The 18,833-nt window shown below is 45.5% G+C and overlaps 2 protein-coding genes across 6 annotated transcripts in view; one reads left to right on the forward strand and one right to left on the reverse strand.

Annotated features, from left to right (window-relative positions):
* Positions 1–831: 831 nt before the first annotated feature.
* On the reverse strand, positions 832–10,140 carry VPS29 (VPS29 retromer complex component). 2 transcript variants are annotated; one of them, XM_062182244.1, is made up of 4 exons: positions 10,044–10,140; positions 3,858–4,049; positions 1,551–1,786; positions 832–1,327 (listed from the first exon to the last, which is right to left on the reverse strand). In XM_062182244.1, the coding sequence occupies exons 1-4, from the start codon at positions 10,044–10,046 to the stop codon at positions 1,210–1,212; spliced, it is 549 nt and encodes a 182-aa protein (XP_062038228.1). In that variant the 5' UTR covers positions 10,047–10,140; the 3' UTR covers positions 832–1,209. The 2 variants fall into 2 exon arrangements, with proteins under 2 accessions (XP_062038228.1, XP_062038227.1); XM_062182243.1 differs by lacking the exon at positions 10,044–10,140 and adding an exon at positions 8,436–8,531.
* Positions 10,141–10,327: 187 nt separating this feature from the next.
* The window catches only part of RAD9B (RAD9 checkpoint clamp component B), a 44,312-nt gene continuing 35,806 nt past the window's right edge, over positions 10,328–18,833 (forward strand). The window contains exons 1-4 of one of the 4 annotated variants that reach the window (XM_062182528.1): positions 10,337–10,387; positions 15,026–15,096; positions 15,713–15,859; positions 16,057–16,171. In XM_062182528.1, coding sequence (XP_062038512.1) covers positions 10,351–10,387; positions 15,026–15,096; positions 15,713–15,859; positions 16,057–16,171 — 370 coding nt within the window. In that variant the 5' untranslated portion in view covers positions 10,337–10,350. Of the gene's footprint in view, positions 10,388–15,025; positions 15,097–15,712; positions 15,860–16,056; positions 16,172–18,833 lie in introns of those variants that run through there. The other 3 variants (XM_062182529.1, XM_062182532.1, XM_062182530.1) reach the window with 3 other exon arrangements.

Genomic DNA, 18,833 nt, shown 5'->3' on the forward strand with positions numbered 1-18,833 from the left:
AGTCCCAGCTTCTCTACTTCCAATCTAGCACTCTGCTATGGCCTAGGAAAGCAGTGGAAGATGGCCCAAGTCCTTGGGTTCCTGTGCCTGCATTGGGGGTCCAGAGGAAGTTCCTGGCTCCTGGCTTCAGATCAGCTCAGCTCTGGCCATTGCAGTCATTTGGGGAGTGAATCAGAGGATAGAAGACCTCCCTCTCTCTGTAGCTCTTATGAATAAATAAATGAATCTTTAAAAAACAAAACTGTCTATACCTCTGTCTCTAAAACTCTGCCATTCAAATTAAGAAAATAAAAATTTAAAAAAAGGGTGGCTGGGGCTGGTGCTGTGGCATAGTAGGTTAAGCGTTGACCTGTGACACTGGCATCCCATATGGGTGCCAGCTCAAGTCCCAGCTGCTCCACTTCTGATCCAGCTCTCTGCTATGGCCTGGGAAAGCAGTAGAAGATGGCACAAGTCCTTGGGCCCCTGCACCCACCTGGGAGACCTGGAAGAAGCCCCTGGCATCAGAATGGCCCAGTTGCAGCCATTGTGGCCTTGTGGGAAGTGAACCAGTAGATGGAAGACCTCTTTCTCTCTGCCCTTCAAATAAATTATATATATATATATATATATATATATATATATATGGCAAATTTGAAGAATCACTGCTGATTTAGTATGTCAATATATGGTATATTACATTTTGAAGTCCAACAATCTGACACAATGTTCAGAGAACTCTGAAAGGTCATTTCATCTATCTATCTACCTCTTTATTTTAATATCTATATCTAGTTTCATTTGGTCATTTTTATTTTTTTTAACAATTAAACACAGATTATCAAGAAAGAATGAAAGGTAAACATTTATTACCAAGGAAGAGAAAAATGTATACAGGAAAGTCTACGTTTTTTCTTTTCATGCACTACTTTTGTAATAAGTTTCCAAGTATCAACTTTTAAGATTTTACAAGGGTAATTTTTCTTTACATAGGACCATTTACTGTGTGGTGGACATTGTTATCATAGAAATCATATATTGTAAACTAAATATATTCTTATAGTTTACAAGAAACATAGAGCAATTACATATTAACAGAGAAGACAATTGTTATATTTCACTGCAAAATATTATAAAAGTCATACAATTGTGTGGCTTTTAAGTGTTTAATTACTTGATTTAAACAAGGCAATGAAAGAAAAAAGAAAAATCATCAGAACAGGCCTGACTTTAGGATTTTTTGTATTCAATTCGTTCTACTTTCACGTCATCTCCAATTAGTTGATACACATAAGTGACCACTGTAGAAGCCTGGATATCCATCAATACAAATGAAGGAATAATGTTTCTGGAAGTAAAAATAAATAATATTAGTGTTTTGTACTAAAAAGCAGCATTATAAATTTCAATTTAAAATAATTTGGATTCAAGGAGAAATCAAACTGTTACACATTAAAATAATTACCAAAAAAGGTCAGAATTATTTAACTGGTTATATTTTTCTTTTAGACAATGTCACATGCAATCAATTTTCCTAAAGCTTCCAAATTCCCAAACTGTATACTACTTACGTTTCCAAGGCATTATATGCCCCAGTGGCAGAACCTGGGTTAATATAGAATTTATTTTCATGCTCAAATGCTTCAAATTTGTGTGTGTGTCCTGAGATAAGAATGTCCACATCAAACTGCCGCTGCAACAGAGCTAAGCTGGCCATGTCTCCCCACGGAATAACCTGATGTCCATGGATCAAACCAATTTTGAACTGTCCAACAGTCACAACTTTCTGTTCTGGATAATTCAGATTCTAAAACAGACAAAAGAAAACACTTTAGATACAGTGGTTTTTAAAAAGAGACCACCTGCTTAAGTATCCAATCTCATATGGTATTTTAATACCAAGCCCCACAACAGACCCATTTGTAAATACTTGGTTTCTCCTCAGTTTTTAAGACTGGAACTATGCTTAAAACAAAACTTATTTAAGGTAAACTGGAATTTATCATACAACTGCCCCCCCTTACAAAAGATTTATTTATGTGAAAGGCAGAGCAACAGATAGAGAGGGGGAGAAAGAGAGACAAACATCTTCCATCCACTGTTTGGTTCACTCCTCAGATGGCTGCAACAGTCAGGTCTCCCTAGGCCAAAGCCAGGAGCTCCACGTGGATCTCCCACACAAATGGCAGGCCCAGGTGCTTGCGCCATCTTCTACTGCCTTCCCAGGCACATTAGAAGGAAGTTGGTTGGGAAGCAGAGTAGCTGAGACTCAGACCAGCACTCTGATAGGAGATGTCAGCATGTCCCAAGCTGTGTTTAATCCCCCTGCCACAATGCCAGCCCCATCATAAAACTCCTTTAGTTATTTCTATGAAATCTGGGTTTCTCTGAGTATGCTCTAAAAAAGGGATGGGAAACCTTTTTTCTGCCAAGGGCCATTTGGATGTGTATAACATCAGTTGCAGGCCACACAAAATTATCAACTTAACAATTAGCCAGGGCTGGCGCCGCGGTTCAATAGACTAATCCTCCGCCTTGCAGCGCCGGCACATTGGGTTCTAGTCCGGGTCGGGGCGCTGGATTCTGTCCCGGTTGCCCCTCTTTCAGGCCAGCTCTCTGCTGTGGCCCGGGAGTGCAGAAGGAGGATGGCCCAAGTGCTTGGGCCTTGCACCCCATGGGAGACCAGGAGAAACACCTAGCTCCTGCCATTGGATCAGCGCGGTGCGCTGGCCGTGGCGGCCATTGGAGGGTGAACCAATGGCAAAAGGAAGACCTTTCTCTCTCTCTCTCACTGTCCACTCTGCCTGTCAAAAAAAAAAAAAAAAAAGAACACAATTAGGCTGCTATAGATTTATTTGAGTTTTGCCTGCAGCTGCCTTGGCAGGGCCAGGCCAAATGATTTCACAGCCCAGACATTCTGCACCCCTGAAATATTTCCCTTAACTTGTGATTTTCCTCTACCCAAGACCCAAGGCCCACAAATTAGGATGTATCCAAATTACATCCTAGGCTTTAATAGTTATAATCTCAATTTTATGGATGAGGTAACTGAAAAAAAAAAGTTTACAATAATTTGCCCAAAGTTATGTACTAGTAAATCATTGAGCTAAGATCTAAACCCTGATAGCCTCCAGGATTTGTAAATTTAGCAAAATAGAAACAATAAGTTTTAACTGTTGCCAAACTGTCTTTAACATAACAGAAAACCTAAAAGTTTCCAACAAAAGAGACATATATTCTAATTACTAAGAAGTTTGTGAGAGGCCAGTGCTGTGGCACAGTAGGTTAAAGCCCTGGCCTACAGCACTGCGTCCCATATGGGCACCAGTTTGAGTCCCAGCTGTTCCACTTCCGAACCAGCTCCCTGCTAGTGCTCTTGGAAAAGCAGCAGAGGACGGCCCAAGTGGGAGACCCAGAAGCTGCTAGCTCCTGGTTTCAGATCAGCACAGCCCTGGCTGTTGCAGCCATTTGAGGACTATACCAGCAGAAGGAAGACCTCTGTCTCTCCCTTTTCCTCTGTAAACTCTGCCTTTCTAATAAATAAATAAATCTTGTGGCGTAGCAGGTAAAGCCGCCATCTGCAGTGCCAACATCCCATATGGTTTTGCGGGTTCAAGTCCTAGCTGCTCCACTTCTGATCCAGCTCTCTGCTATGCCCTGGGAAAGCAGTGGAAGACGGCCCAATTCCTTGGCCCCTGCACCCATGTGGGAGGAAGCTCCTGGCTCCTGGCTTTGGATCGGCGCAGCTCTGGCTGTTGTAGCTAATTAGCAGTGAACCAGCAGATGGAAGACTCTCTCTGTGTAACTCTGACTTTGAAATAAGTAAATATTTTAAGAAGGAAAATACTTGGGAAGGGAAGGGGAGGGAAACACGTCACCTCGTCGAAGTCCCCTCTCACGATGTGGACGTCGCCAGCCAGGGTCTTGAGGTAATCATAACTTTCTTTGGTGCAAAGGTTTCCAGTGCAGAGAATATGTTGAATCTTTCCTGGCACCAGGAGTTTTTTGAATTTAGCTGGCAAACTGTTGCACCGGTGTGGGATGTGCAGATCTCCTAGTACCAACACCAACTTTAAAGTGTCAAGGTGAGATAAAGTATGTATTAAACATGACATCTAAGCAAGATATTCTCCTCCCATAACTGCCTTTTGAAATTAAAACTTATCTGAGATTCCAGAATCCAACAGTGCCTACCATGAGAATTTAAACACACATATAAAGGTACTCTGTTCTAAACCAATCTCATTTTATCATAAACAGTTGCACACAATCAGAAAATCATTCTATTTATCAAGAATAAAAACAAATCATTGTAAAGTGATTCACTTAAAGATGTACAAATTACAGTGCACCTTTAAAAATCACAAATGAAAACTACACTACTAGCCCTATGGAATCTGGCATGTCTGAAGACTGATAATCATATTTCTGAATGCTCATATGCAGTTATAGTATAAAACCTATAATTCCAGGATTATCATGAAAAGCAATTGCTATAAATATAATGAAAAAGAAAAGTTAATTCTCTAATTTATGCCTATTAAGATGACAATTACTTGGAGGAATAGTTGCCAAAATTTATTATTTTTGTTACCTCAAACTACTAGCTAAACATTATAGACATATAAAAACAGTCTATGCATCAGTTTCTTTTTATTTTATTTTATTATTTTATTTTTTTTGACAGGTAGAGTGGACAGCGAGAGACAGAGAGAAAGGTCTTCCTTTGCCGTTGGTTCACTCTCCAATGGCCGCCGCGGCCAGCGCACCGCGCTGATCTGAAGGCAGGAGCCAAGTGCTTATCCTGGTCTCCCACGGGGTGCAAGGCCCAAGCACTTGGGCCATCCTCCACTGCACTCCCTGGCCACAGCAGAGAGCTGGCCTGGAAGAGGGGCTGCCGGGACAGAATCCGGCGCCGGACCGGGACTAGAACCCGGTGTGCCAGCACCGCAAGGCGGAGGATTAGCCTAGTGAGCTGCGGCGCCAGCCTAACATGTGCTTTTGAATTATGATATTTGATATCTTCACTTTCATTATAGAAATCCTGTTGTATTTTAGCACTGGATTAGATCACCCTCAGTAAACAACTTAATAAAAACAGCAATTTCACAATCTTTCATGTGATTAGAGCATTAAAACAAAAGAGAAGTCTGCTAAATTAAGTGATGAATTTAGCAGATGGTTTAGAGTTGCAATAGACTCAGATGACAAAAATAAAATTCATTCTTAAATATAAAACACTGGGCTGGCGCCGTGGCTCACTTGTCTAATCCTCCACCTGCGGCACCGGCACCCCAGGTTCTAGTCCCGGCTGGCGTGCCTGATCTTGTCCTGGTTGCTCTTCTTCCAGTCCAGCTCTCTGCTGTGGCCCGGGAAGGCAGTGGAGGATGGCCCAGGTCCTTGGGCCCTGCACCTGCATGGGAGACCAGGAGGAGTACCTAGCTCCTGGCTTCAGATCGGCGCAGCGCGCCGGCTGCAACAGCCATTTAGGAGTAAACCAATGGAAAGAAAGACCTTTCTCTCTCTCTCTCTCACTGTCTGACTCTGCCTGTCTAAATAAACAAATAAATAAATGAAACTTATCGTGTAGGGACCGGCGTTGTGGCATAGCAGGTAAAGCCACCACCTGCAGTGACGGCATCCCATGTGGGTGCCGGTTCGAGACCCGGCTGCTCCACTTCCGATCCAGCTCTCTGCTATGGCCTGGGAAAGCAGTGGAAGATGGCCCAAGTCCTTGGGCCCCTGCACCCATGTGGGAGACCCAGAGAAAGCTCCTGGCTCCTGGTTTTGAACTGGCACAGCTCCAGCCATTGCAGCCAACTAGGGAGTAAACCAGAAGATGGAAGACCTCTCTCTCTGCCTCTCCTCTCTCTGTGTAACTGTTTCAAATAAGTAAAATAAATCTTAAACAAAAATAAATAAAAACCTTATTGTGTAAACATTTAACTTGAAAATTTCAAGATTTGACAAACAGTATTTAATTTAGCCAATGAACAGAAAGCTGTTCAAAAATGTCATTTAAAAATATGTCTTTCGGCTGGCGCTGTGGCTCAATAGGCTAATCCTCCGCCTGCGGCGCCAGCACTCCAGGTTCTAATCCCAGTTGGGGCGCTGGATTCTGTCCCAGTTGCCCCTCTTCCAGTCCAGCTCTCTGCTGTGGCCCAGGAGTGCAGTGGAGGATGGCCCAAGTGCTTGGGGCCCTGCACCCACATGGGAGACCAGGAGAAGCACCTGGCTCCTGGCTTTGGATCAGCGTGGTGCACCAGCCGCAGCGGGCATTGGAAGTTGAACCAACAGTAAAGGAAGACCTTTTTCTGTGTCTCTCTCTCACTGTCCACTCTGCCTGTCAAAAAAAAAAAATGTCTTTCACGGGGTTGGCGCTGTAGTGTAGCAGGTAAGGCCTCCACCTCAGTGCTGGCATACCATATGGGCACCTGGCTTCTCCACTTCTGATCCAGCTCTCTGCTATAGCCTGGGAAAGCAGAGGAAGATGGCGCCTGTGCTTGGGCCCCTGCACCCACGTGGGAGACCTGGAGGAAGCTTCTGGCTTTGAATCAGCTCAGCTCTGGCCACTGCACCCATTTGGGGAGTTATAACCAGTGGATTGAAGACTCTCTCGCTCTCTGCCTCTCTATAACTCTGCCTTTCAAATAGATAAAAACCTTTCAAAAATGTCTTTCAAAAGAAACTGAATTTGCTTTTGTTTAGTATATGTACCTCCCTCCATAAAGGATGTTTTTCCACACAGACAACCCATCCATAAATGAGCATGCCCTTTACTTTTATAGGCATGACTATTCCTTAATATCAAAAAATCATTAGGCTGGTGCCGTGGCTTAACAGGCTAATCCTCTGCCTTGCGGCGCCGGCACACTGGGTTCTAGTCCCGGTTGGGGCGCCGGATTCTATCCCGGTTGCCCCTCTTCCAGGCCAGCTCTCTGCTGTGGCCCGGGAGTGCAGTGGAGGATGGCCCAAGTGCTTGGGCCCTGCACCCGTGTGGGAGACCAGGAGAAGCACCTGGCTCCTGGCTTCGGATCAGCGAGATGCGCGGCCGTGGCGGCCATTGGAGGGTGAACCAACGGCAAAAGACCTTTCTCTCTGTCTCTCTCTCACTATCCACTCTGCCTGTCAAAAAAAAAAAAAAAAAATCATTAAATACCTAATAGGATAAAACAAAAGTTTTGTGACTACACACTCTGTAAATTGAGATTGAGAGCAATCAAAAATCAAAATGTGGGGCCGGCGCTAAGGTGTAGCGGGTAAAGCCACTGCCTGTAGTGCCAGCATCCTGTACAGGCACTGGTTGAGTCCTGGCTGTTCCACTTCCGGTCCTGCTCTCTGCTATGGCCTGGGAAGGCAGTGGAGGATGGCCCAAGTTCTTGGGCCCCTGCACTCATGTGGGAGACCTGGAGGAAAGCTCCTGGCTCCTGGCTTCAGATCAGCCCAGCTCTGGCTGTTGTGGCCATTTGGGGAGTGAACCAGAGGATGGAAGACCTCTGTCTCTCTGACTCTACCTTTCTGTAACTTTCAGATAATAAATCTTAAAAAAAAAAAAATCAAAATGTGTGAAATGAAAATGACTACTAAAACAAGCTTTATTCATCTTGCAACAAAAATAAAAATGATTGCAAAGGAAAGGAACTGTTATTAAGACACAGGGTAACTGAAGTAACACAAAGTTACAAAATTAGCACACTTTCAAAGAAAGTGTTAAATAAGTTTCTTCTTGATAAAGAGAAGGTTCTCCTAGGATTGTTCAGTGACCTGTACTATTTCAATGCAAATCTTGGCTGACAAAACCTGGGGACAGACAACCTTCATTTTAGAGGGGCTCCCCTCAGACACGGATTGAAGTATACGGTTACTGTGGGTAGCTGGCATTTGAGAAAAGAGCAAAAATAGATTTTTATGTAAAAAAGAAATCTCAAAACTCATTAAAGGTTATATGTCTATTACAGGTTGAAACTGCTTGAGACTAATTAGGAATTTAGTTCAATCTGAAGGAACCAGAAAGAACATTAGTAAGAGATGGTACTTGATAACAATTGATGATCTAAATTCTGTAAAGTACTGTGGACCATACCCAAGTGTTCCCAAGACTATCAGCAGTCTAAGGATTTAACTGTATGAATGACCACACTGAAATCGTATTTCAGATCAGCAAGTACTCTTATAAGACCACGTTACAGGAATACTGTCATGTAACAGATGTATTTTGGAGTGTCCTTGCCTAATTTCCACACTTTGGCAAATCAGGTTGCACATAGATTACAGAGTCCATTGAGACAGCAAAAGATCCTGGAAATGACAGTGTTGTTAAATTCAAATAAAGAAACAACCCGAAGCATGGGAATTTGGTTACTTCCTGTTCAACAGATCTTAAAAGGGTGAGCAACCCAGTCAGTAATTAGCTACCCAACCACCATTGTTAGTAGGAGCTAAGAGAAGAAACTTACTCTGTGCCCAGCCTTAGTGGAATGAAGAAGTTGATTGCAGACAGGGGGATAAAAAAAAGGGTGAAACATGACCAATGTTAAAAGGAAGCAACAAAAAAGAAACAAACCAAAAAAGAACAAAAACCCATACCAAATGAATATGCAAATAATTGTTAATGATTTCTGAGTGTTATGAAAGAAAATGTTAAAAATCAGCTGTGCTCAAAACAATACCAAAAGAACCACTTTTGTTGTATTTTTAAACATGACACAAACACATTCTTTTTAATAAATTCGCCTTATCAATTTTTTTCTAATCTCATTCTCCAGATGGATTCCCATCCTTTGTTTCTTACTGTTTAGATTTTTAAAATTTTATAAGATCGTTTAGAAAAATCACTCAGTAATAGCTTAAAAGCTAACATTTTCTGAATTCTTAGGGTCTAATCTTTTTGTCAACATCAGTCGCCTGAATTCCATACTAATGCCTGGGTTCCGGTCCTGGCTCAGCTTCTGATTCCAGCTTCCCGCTAACGGGAAGAGCTGGCTGGGCCTCTGCCACCCACAAGGGAGCGAGGCCTGGATTCAGTCCCAGGGTCCTGGCTTCTGGCTGTCGCAGGCCTCTGGGCAGGGAACCAGCAGACAGATGCCCCCTTCTCTCTCTTACTCTCTCTGCTTCTCCAGCAAAACAAAACAAAACAAAAAACTATAAAGTGAATTACTTTAAAGAGACTCTGTTAGAAGCAAAAAGACCAACAGCGGGATTAAAGCTTTTAGAGAAGCTAGAGAGCTTCCACCACAAATCTTTGGCTGTCATGTCGGAAATCCACCTCTTGAACCGGGCTGTTTGTCCCAGCGCAGCAACGATTTCAGAAACACGCAACGGGTGCCTATCAGAGAGCGAAATCCCCGGGCGGCGAACTTCCTTCGGGAAGAAACCGGCACCCTCGGAGCTGCTCTGCAAACAGCTGACTTCCTAGAGGAAACCGAGTTCGGCTGCGAGGCCTGGTGCAGGAAGCTCTTGGGGGCGACAGCCGATGGCCCGCGGCGGGCTGGGGAAGCCCGAGACGAACGAATGAGGTGGCGCCCCCCCCACCCCCCAAAAAAACTACCCTGCCCCTCAGAAAGCGGAACACGTTCGCGCCATCTCCCAGTCTCGACTTCACAGGACCGTAGGAGCGATTTTAGCGCGGCCCGCCCCTACCCCAGGGCCGCAGGGGCCGGTTGGGAGCCGCCTTGCGCGGCGAAGGCTGCTCGCTCCGGGCCGAGGCGCCAGCTCCGGCCGCTCGGAGCGGGGACCCCGGGCGCCTCGGCCGGCGGGAGGCGCCTCCTGCAGGGAAGGGAGCGGGGGCTCCGGGCACAGGCGCAAAGGCCTCCCCGCACTCGGGCCTGCGCGTCTCGTGACAGCACAGCCGGCCCCGGGAGGGCAGTGCGAGGCCAGGGCCGGCCGCTCGCTTCCTCCGCTAGCCGCCTCCCGGGCCTTGCCGCAGGCCAGCGCCTGGACTGCTCCCGACAAGACCTCCGGGGCTGCCCACGCCCTGGCCCCAGCCCTGGGACTCGGCGCGGCTGCCAACGACGCAGCACCCCGGCCGACAGCCGGGCCGCGGTCGCCGCAGCGGCAGTCCTCACCATCCTGTCACCAGGCTCCGCTCGATCACCACAGCCGCCGCCGCCGCCGCCGCCTTCTTCCTCAGGCTCCTCCGGGACCCGCCCACTTCGCCCACAACCAATGGGAAGCGAGGGCGAGAGGAGACGGCCGTACGGAGACCCGTGCGGGCCTTTCCCCGCCGTGAGGCGCAGTTACGCTTCGCGAACCCGAGGAGGCGGGGCGGGGGGTGGAGCGACGGGATCGCGAAGCGGGCGGAAAGCGCGGGCTACATCCGGGCACGTGGGCCTGGGGCGCCGAGGCGCTGAGGCGCGCTTGGCAAGTGCGGCCATGCTGAAGTGCGGTATGAGCGGCGGCGCGGTGAGAGGTGGAGTGCCCTTTCTTGAATTCCTGTGTAGACGAGCGAAAGTCCAAGGGTCGGGTTTTTTTGTTTTTTGGACTCCACCGTCATCTTATTCGTCCTCTTTGTGCGCAAGGGCCGAGGACACAAGGCCTGACCGCCACCAGGCCCCACAGAGCCGGGGGTCTGCCGGCTTCCGAAGGGAGGATGGAGGCCCATCTTTCATTTATGGATATTTAGGTGGTGGTGCCGTCCCATCATGTCGGGACGAGGCGGGCTGCCTCTGGAGGAGCTGGGGGAGCGTAATGCCTGGACACGGAACCTGTTTTGTGCATGCCCCCCCTCCCCCATTCCTGAAATGTCTGACTAAATCACTTGCGGCCTCAACTTTCTCCTCTGTCGAATGGGAACCCTAGCACCTCCGTTCCGGGGTTTGTGGAAGGAAAAGGTGGCAGCAGTGCCTTTAAAGAAAGCAGTGACGAACGGGGATGCGCGGCCACCGTTACGGTTGTCGGTGTCTCTTTGAAATCGGAAGGTGCTCCAGGGAGCCTTCAGAAAAGCAATGGCTGTCCGGGGTGTGAGGACAGAGACGCGCGGTGTTCCTGAGCGGGGCAGGAAGCACAGCGCCCCCTTCCGGGGCTTGTGCTCCCAGCGCCGTCCTAGCCGGTTCTCGTCTGCGGTGTGCACTTGCGTTGTCAAGAAGCACCCGTATGTATCGTTAGTTCTTTAGTTTCTAAGTGCTATGAGGGCAGGGACTCTTTTTCTTAAAAAAAAAAAAAAATTTTGTTTTGTTTTGTTTTCTTTTTATCTATTTGAAAGGCAGAGAGAGGGGGACGGGGGACAGAAGCAGAAAGAGAATCTCCCACCTGCTAGTTCAGTCCTAAATGCCTGCAACAGCAGCTGGGCCAGGTGGAGGCTGGGAGCCTGGAACCCAATCTGGGTCTCCCTCATGGGCGGCAGGAACCCAGCCAAGTACTCGAGCAGTCACTGCTGCCTCCCAGGGTGCACATGCGCAGAAAGCTGGAATCAGAAGCCGGCCAGGTGCGGGCACACAGGCACTCCGATACGGAATGCGGGACTCCTCGCGGATGTAATCACAGAGCCAGGTCCCATCCCTATTCCTGCTTTTTCATTGCTATACCCCTAGTGCCTTGGGTTTTACGTGCAAGATAGTAGGTGCTCAGTAAATACAGAATGAATGAGAAGTCAGCACTAGACAGCTTTAGGAAAAAGAGGTGAAAAGTGAAGTGATTCAAAGGGAGAAAATACCTTTAATTTTTACAAAGTTTTATTTATTTTTTATTTATTTTTTTGACAGAGTGGACAGTGAGAGAGAGAGAGAGAAAGGTCTTTTGCCGTTGGTTCACCCTCCAATGGCTGCCGCGGCCGGTGCACCGCAGCTAACGCTGATCTGAAGGCAGGAGCCAGGTGCTAATCCTAGTCTCCCATGTGAGTGCAGGGCTCAAGGACTTGGGCCATCCTCCACTGCACTCCCGGGCCACAGCAGAGAGCTGGACTGGGAGAGGGGCAACCGGGACAGAATCTGGCGCCCCGACCAGGACTAGAACCCAGTCCGCCAGTGCCGCAAGGCGGAGGATTAGCCTATTGAGCCGTGGCGCCGGCCTACAAAGTTTTATTTTTTATCATCCTTTCTCAGTGTACACACTTGTGATTCTTAATTATTGTAGTCTGGTTTTATGTTCTGGGATGACTTCTCCTTTTTTATACTTTCCCACAGATTGGATTGGGCCGTCCTTTTGTATTTGTATTGTAACTGTTTGCCATTGTTCACATCAACAATGTTGTAACAGATCAGACCAATGTTTCATCCAGCCCTAGCCTTTCTGACAGGGCACCCAAGTGTGTGTGTTGAGAAAGTCTGGCATCTGTCATACTGTTCTCCAATAGACATGGAGCTTGTATATCCTTATTTCCCTTTCATGATTTTTTTTTTCCTGTCTGTGAAGTTATTAAAACACTTAAGGGGCCAGTGCTGTGGCACAGAGGTTAAGCCACTGTCACAGTGCTAACATCCACATGGGTGCCAGTCTGAATCCTGGCTCCACTTCCAATCCGGTTCCCTGCTAATATGCATAGGAAAAGAGTGGAGGATGGTCTAACTCCTTGGGCCCCTGCCACACACATGGGAGATCCAGAAGGAGCTTCTGGTTCCTGGCTTTGGCCTGGCCCAGCAATGGCCATTGCAGCCATTTGAGAAATGAACCAGTAGGGGCCGGTGCTGTGGATTAGTGGGTTGGGCTGCCACCTGTAGTGCCAGCATCCCGTGTGGGTGCCATTTCGAGACCTAGCTACTCCACTTCGGATCCGGCTCTCTGCTATGGCCTGGGAATGCAGTGGAAGATGGCCCGAGTCCTTGGGCCATTGCACCCGCATGGGAGACCTGGAAGAAGCTCCTGGCTCCTGGCTTCAGATCGGCAAAGCTCTGGCCATTGCAGCCAATTGGGGAGTGAACCAGTGGATGGAAGACTCTCTCTCTCTGCCTCTCCTTCTCCCTCTGTGTAACTCTGACTTTCAAGTAAATAAATAAATAAATCCCCTTTTTTTTAAAAAAGTGAACCAGTGGATGGAAGATCTGTCTCTCTTTCACTCTCACTCTCTGTAGCTCTGTCTTTTAAATAAATAATCTTTTTTTTTAAAATTTTTTGACAGGCAGAGTGGACAGTGAGAGAGAGAGAGAGAGACAGAGAGAGAAATGACCTCCTTTTTCCATTGGTTCACCCCCCAATGGCCGCTGCGGCCGGCGTGCTGTGGCTGGTGCACTGCGCTGATCCATAGCCAGGAGCCAGGTGTTTATCCTGGTCTCCCCTGTGGGTGCAGGGCCCAAGGACTTGGGCCATCCTCCACTGCACTCCCGGGCCATAGCAGAGAGCTGGAATGGAAGAGGAGCAACCGGGACAGAATCCGGTGCCCTGACCAGGACTAGAACCCGGTGTGCCGGCACCGCAGGCAGAGGATTAGCCTATTGAGCTTCAGCGCCGGCCTAAATAAATAATTAAAAAAAAAAACACTTTAAATCATAATCTCTAAGCACTATTTTTGTACTTTAGGGAGACACATATATTAATTGAAGCCAAGTTTTAAAATGCATTAATATGGAAATTGCCTTGCAACCATAGCTCCATGCAACACTGCAGGGGGAAAGAATGAAGAGTTTTTGCTAAATAACTATGTCATACACTCGTTTTGCAAATTTAATGAGCTCCTATTATGTGCCTAGCATATTGCCAAGGCTATTCTTTTTATCTATCCACCTACCTACCTACCTACCCACCCACCTAACTACCTACCTACCTTTCTATGGGCTGAGACAAAGAGGAGAGCTCCCATCTGCTGGTCCACTCCCTAAATGCCTGCAATGGGAACTGAAGCCAGGAGCTGGGCATTAGTCCAGGTCTCCCATATGGGTGGAGGGAATGCAACTGCTTGGACCATGACGTTTGCCTCCTGGGATTGGCATTAGCAGGAAGCTGAAATCAGGAGCCAGAGCCAGGAGTTGAACCCAGACACTCTGATATGGGAATGGGTATCTCAACTGGCATCTTTTTTTAAAAAAAAAAAAAAGATTTATTTATTTATTTGAAAGGCAGTTACAGAGAGGAAGGGAGGAAGAGTGAGAGTGACAGTGAGAGAGAGAGAGAGATCTTCCTTCCACTTGTTCTCTCCCCAAATGGGCTGATCTGAAGCCAGGAGCAAGGAGCTTCTTCTGGGTCTCCCATATGGGTGCAGGGGCCCAAGGACTTGGGCCATCTTCTACTGCTTTCCCAGGCCATAGCAGAGAGCTGGATCAGAAGTGGAGCAGCTGGGACTCGAACTGGCACCCATATGGGAGCTAGCACTACAGGCTGCAGCTTTACCCGCTATGCCACAGCACTGGCCCCTCAACTAGCATCTTAACTACTAGGCCAGATTCCCACCCCATACCACATTTCACAAAGCAATGTAGCATGAGATTATAAAACATATTTTGGATCAATTGAATAATTTGTCTCTTAGATATAGGCAACTGAAGAATTTCCCCCTGAATATTTATAATAAAACATGCTAAAACCAGGTCAATATATCATATTAGTCAACAGGAAATTGTTCTGATAGAGGCAGTAAAACGGAATTGAAAACATTATTTACAAATCAATTATGCCATATAAATTTGACCAAATGTGAGTCCAGCATAGCCCCCTGAACTCCTCTCATAATTACGCATTCTGCTTTACATTTGTTTCAAAAGGATTTGATATTTTGCGTCTGCATGCTAAGAGGTGACAGGAAATGGAAGTTGAGATCATTGTGCTTATCCTGAGCATTTTGGAAATCAAGGAGAGACTGAATGTTACTGTAGTGTACACAGCCCATGGATCAGAGGGAGTATGTGTTGCAAAATAGGCAGCAAAATTTGGACAGAATCCTTGCCAACAAGTTCCAAATAACCAATAGGTAATATCTATGGATGGTGTCTTTGATGCCAAAAGCCTGTATTTTCCTCTCTGCGAATTTGACCTGCAGATAAGGACAAATTGTTCAGCTGATCCCACTGTACTGTATGATTTTATCTCAAGTCCTCTGACTACTAATACAGTCTTATAATTTGGTGTTTTGTTTTTTTTTTGTTAGAAAGAATGTAAGCAACACTTTTTTTTTTTTCCATAGTATTTGGAAAAGCAATCCAAGCTCTATCACGAATTAGTGACTACCTGTGGCTTGACCCATCTGAAAAAGGTGTAAGTAAGAAAGTTAAGTAAAAGACCATGCATTAAGCCAAGAGGAGATTAAAGATCCCAGTCCAGGTAGAATGTTATCCAGGAAATAAAAAATTATCCCTTTTACTGTAAACTCTGAAATCCCTTTTGTATTGCCGTCTGCTGCTTCACACATTAAAGTTAAGGCCCCTGGAGGCACTTAGAATTTTAAAATTTCAACATACAAGATTTTAGATTTAGTACATATATGTATTCAATATAGATGTGTACACTTATGTGTATACACACGCAAATTCACCACACACCATGTAGTGTAGTCTATAGCTAACATCTCATTTACTTTAACACACAGTCATGTGTGTGAGAACGATGAGGACACATTTCTCTGAATGTGTATCTTCATCATTGTATAAATATCCTGGAAAGTGCTTTCACAGACAGAGATAGCTGCAGCACCACTAGACAATATAATTTCATGGGGCCACCATTGTGTTGTGGTCTGTTGTTAAGCGAAACATTGTTACATAGCGTGTGATTGTATTTAACTGCGATGTTAAACATATTGAAAGTTTTGAATTAAACTATCATATAAAGAAAGTCGATTTTACCCTAAATAGCTATTACTTTACTTTTCCAGCTTGCTCTAAGAACTCTGAATTCTTCTGAGTCATCATATGGTTCTGTCCTGTTCTCACCTGTGTTTTTCCAACATTATCAGTGGTCTCCAGTGAAAATGAATGATAATGGCACAACATTGCGTTTAAATTGCAAATTGGGAATGAAGGTAAATATAAGTGGCCCAAGTTTTCTCTTGTACTGTAGAAATATCTGTTATACAGGACATAACATCTATTCTGTGCTTAGTAGCACACAAGACAAATCTATTCACTTATGAATACAATACTCTTGTTAGTTTTTTAAAACTAATCAAACAGCTATATTAGATATGTGTTTAATTTGTCTAATGTATTTGTGTTACAGTCAATTCTGCCCATCTTTAGATATCCGAACTCTCTTGAAAGAAATGTAGAAAAGTGCAAAATATTCACCAGATCTGATAAGTGCAAAGTAGTTATTCAGTTCTTCTGCAGACATGGTAGGTGCAATTCAAACTAGTTTAAAATTTAAAAAAAAAAAAAAAACCTTTTTATATTTATAGTAGTCAAATTGTGTATTAAGACTTCACATTGTTTTATTGCTTAGAATTTGTGTAGTTAGGTAACAGGGCAGTTCTAACTATTATTTTGTTGCTGTAGAAATATTATAAAATGATTTGTATTATTTGTTTCTTTTTTCTTTTTTCTTTTTTTTTGACAGGCAGAGTGGATAGTGAGAGAGAGAGACAGAGAGAAAGGTCTTCCTTTTTGCCGTTGGTTCACCCTCCAACGGCCGCTGCGGCCGGCGCATCGTGCTGATCCGAAGCCAGGAGTCAGGTGCTTCTCCTGGTCTCCCATGCGGGTGCAGGGCCCAAGCACTTGGGCCATTCTCCACTGCCTTCCCAGGCCATAGCAGAGAGCTGGCCTGGAAGAGGGGCAACCGGGATAGAATCTGGTGCCCCAACCGGGACTAGAACCCGGTGTGCCGGCGCCGCAAGGCCGGAGGATTAGCCTGTTGAGCCATGGCGCCAGCCTTATTTCTTTTTTGAATTATCAGTGGCTCAGGATTGGGCTGCATTAAAACCAGTTTTTTTAAATGTCCATTTGAATTCAAACAATTGGTTGTTCTAAAATTTAGTGGTTGCTTAATATTCTGAGAGCACTTTGTATGTTGTCTTAGCCACAGATGGCCCTTGTAAGGATTGAATAATGACTATTTGTCCTAAAAACAGTCTAGGAAGCAGATATTATCATATGGGGCTGATGGAAGTGACTGTCATGTGACTGATGCAAGATCACATAGCTGGTAAATCAGAGAGCCTGGATTTGATTCCAGGCCCGTGAGAGTGGGAGCCAAAGCTTGCATTCATTCTCTGCTGCACCAAGCTGTCAGCAGATTTCCTGACTCCCAGCCTTGCATGGTGGGCATTAAAATGTTGTACTCACAGGACTTTAACATCCTGTGCTGTGGTGATAAAGGGCAGGGACTCAGGAAGCTGTGAGGCCTAGTTCTGTTCTTTCCTGCGTGAGACCTTGGAAAAATGATTTCCAATCTCTGAGCCTCAATTTCCCAATTTCTAAAATGGGGATAATGTTAGTATCAGCTTTGTAGGGTTTTGTGAATTCTCAGTGAGTAATTCCTGTAAAGTATTTAGGAAATGCCTGGAACATTCTCTAAGTATTAGCTCTCATATGTTATTATAATTGCAGCTATTTTCTTTGATTAACAGGAAGAATTTTGTGCTTTAAAAAAATCTACTTGTGATATTGGTCTAAATCTTTTTTTAAGAAAAGATTTATTTATTTATTTATTTATTTATTTGAAAGGCAGAGTTACAGAGAGGCAGAGGCAGAGAGAGAGAGAGAGAGGCAGAGGGAGAGGGAGAGGGAGAGAAGGAAGTTTTTCATATGCTGGTTCACTCCCCAGATGGCTGATATGGCGAGAGAGAGAGAGAGAGAGAGAGAGAGGGAGAGAAAGAGAGGGAGGCAGAGGGAGAGAGGGAATTCTTTCTTCTGCTGGTTCACTCCCCAGATGGCTGCTATGGCCAGAGCTGAGCCAATCCAAAGCCAGGAGCCAGGAGCCTCTTCTGGGTCTCTCATGTGAGTGCAGGGACCCAAGGACTTGGGTCATCTTCTACTGCTTTCCCAGGCCATCAACAGGGAGCTCGATAAGAGGAGGAGCAGCCAAGACTAGAACCAGCACCCATATGGAATGCCAGCACTGCAGGCAGTGGCTCTACCCATTATGCCACAGCACTAGCAACCTAAATCTTTTTTTATAGTGGAATGATCTTACGGATTTTTATCTTACTGTTACAATTTATTCTGTATTAGTTAATTTTATCTTAATGTTTTTATTTTAGCATATATTTATGTTTCTTGCCTACAAAAATGCCAATAATTTAACTTTTTTTCTATTCTTTGAATTTTATTTTGTATATAGCAAAATAATGAAATCACCATGATTAAAAGCATAGTAAGCCTTGATGTTCCAAAGATGTGGGTGTGAATTCTACTCATTAGCTTTGTGACAGTACATAAACTCTCCAAATCTTCATTTTGTTCTGTTCAAAATGGGTGTAATCTCACCTACCCTCATGTTACAAGGTTGTCGTGAGCATAAAGTGAGATCTCAAGTGTGAAGCACATAGCATGGAGCCTGACACAGAGGTAGTAATCCTAGCCAGTTCATGCTGTGATTACAATTATCCTCTGCCCTTATTGCCAGTTGGATGTGTGTGTGTGTGTATTTAAAGATTTATTTATTTATTTGAAAGCAGAGTTGCAGAGAGGCAGAGACAGAGAGATCAAGAGAGGTGTTCCATCCGATGGTGCACTCCCCAGATGGCCGCGGAGCTGGGCCAATCTGAAGCCTGGAGCCAGGAGCCTCCTCCAGGTCTCCCACGTGGGTGCAAGGGCCCAAGGACTTGGGCCATCTTCTGCTGCTTTCCCAGGCCACAGAAGAGAGCTGGACCAGAAGTGGAGCATCCAGGACTGGAACCAAGTACCCATATGGGATGCCGGTACTGCAGGCAGTGGCTTTACTTGCTACATCACAATGCCGGCCCCCAATTGGATGTTTTTAAAAGATGCATTTATTTGAAAGACAAAGTGAAAGAGGAGGAGAGAGATCTTCCATCCATTGATTCACTCTCTAAATGA

Source organism: Lepus europaeus, chromosome 23 (genome assembly GCF_033115175.1).
Source record: "Lepus europaeus isolate LE1 chromosome 23, mLepTim1.pri, whole genome shotgun sequence".
In the NCBI taxonomy this organism is placed as follows: Eukaryota; Metazoa; Chordata; class Mammalia; order Lagomorpha; family Leporidae; genus Lepus; species Lepus europaeus.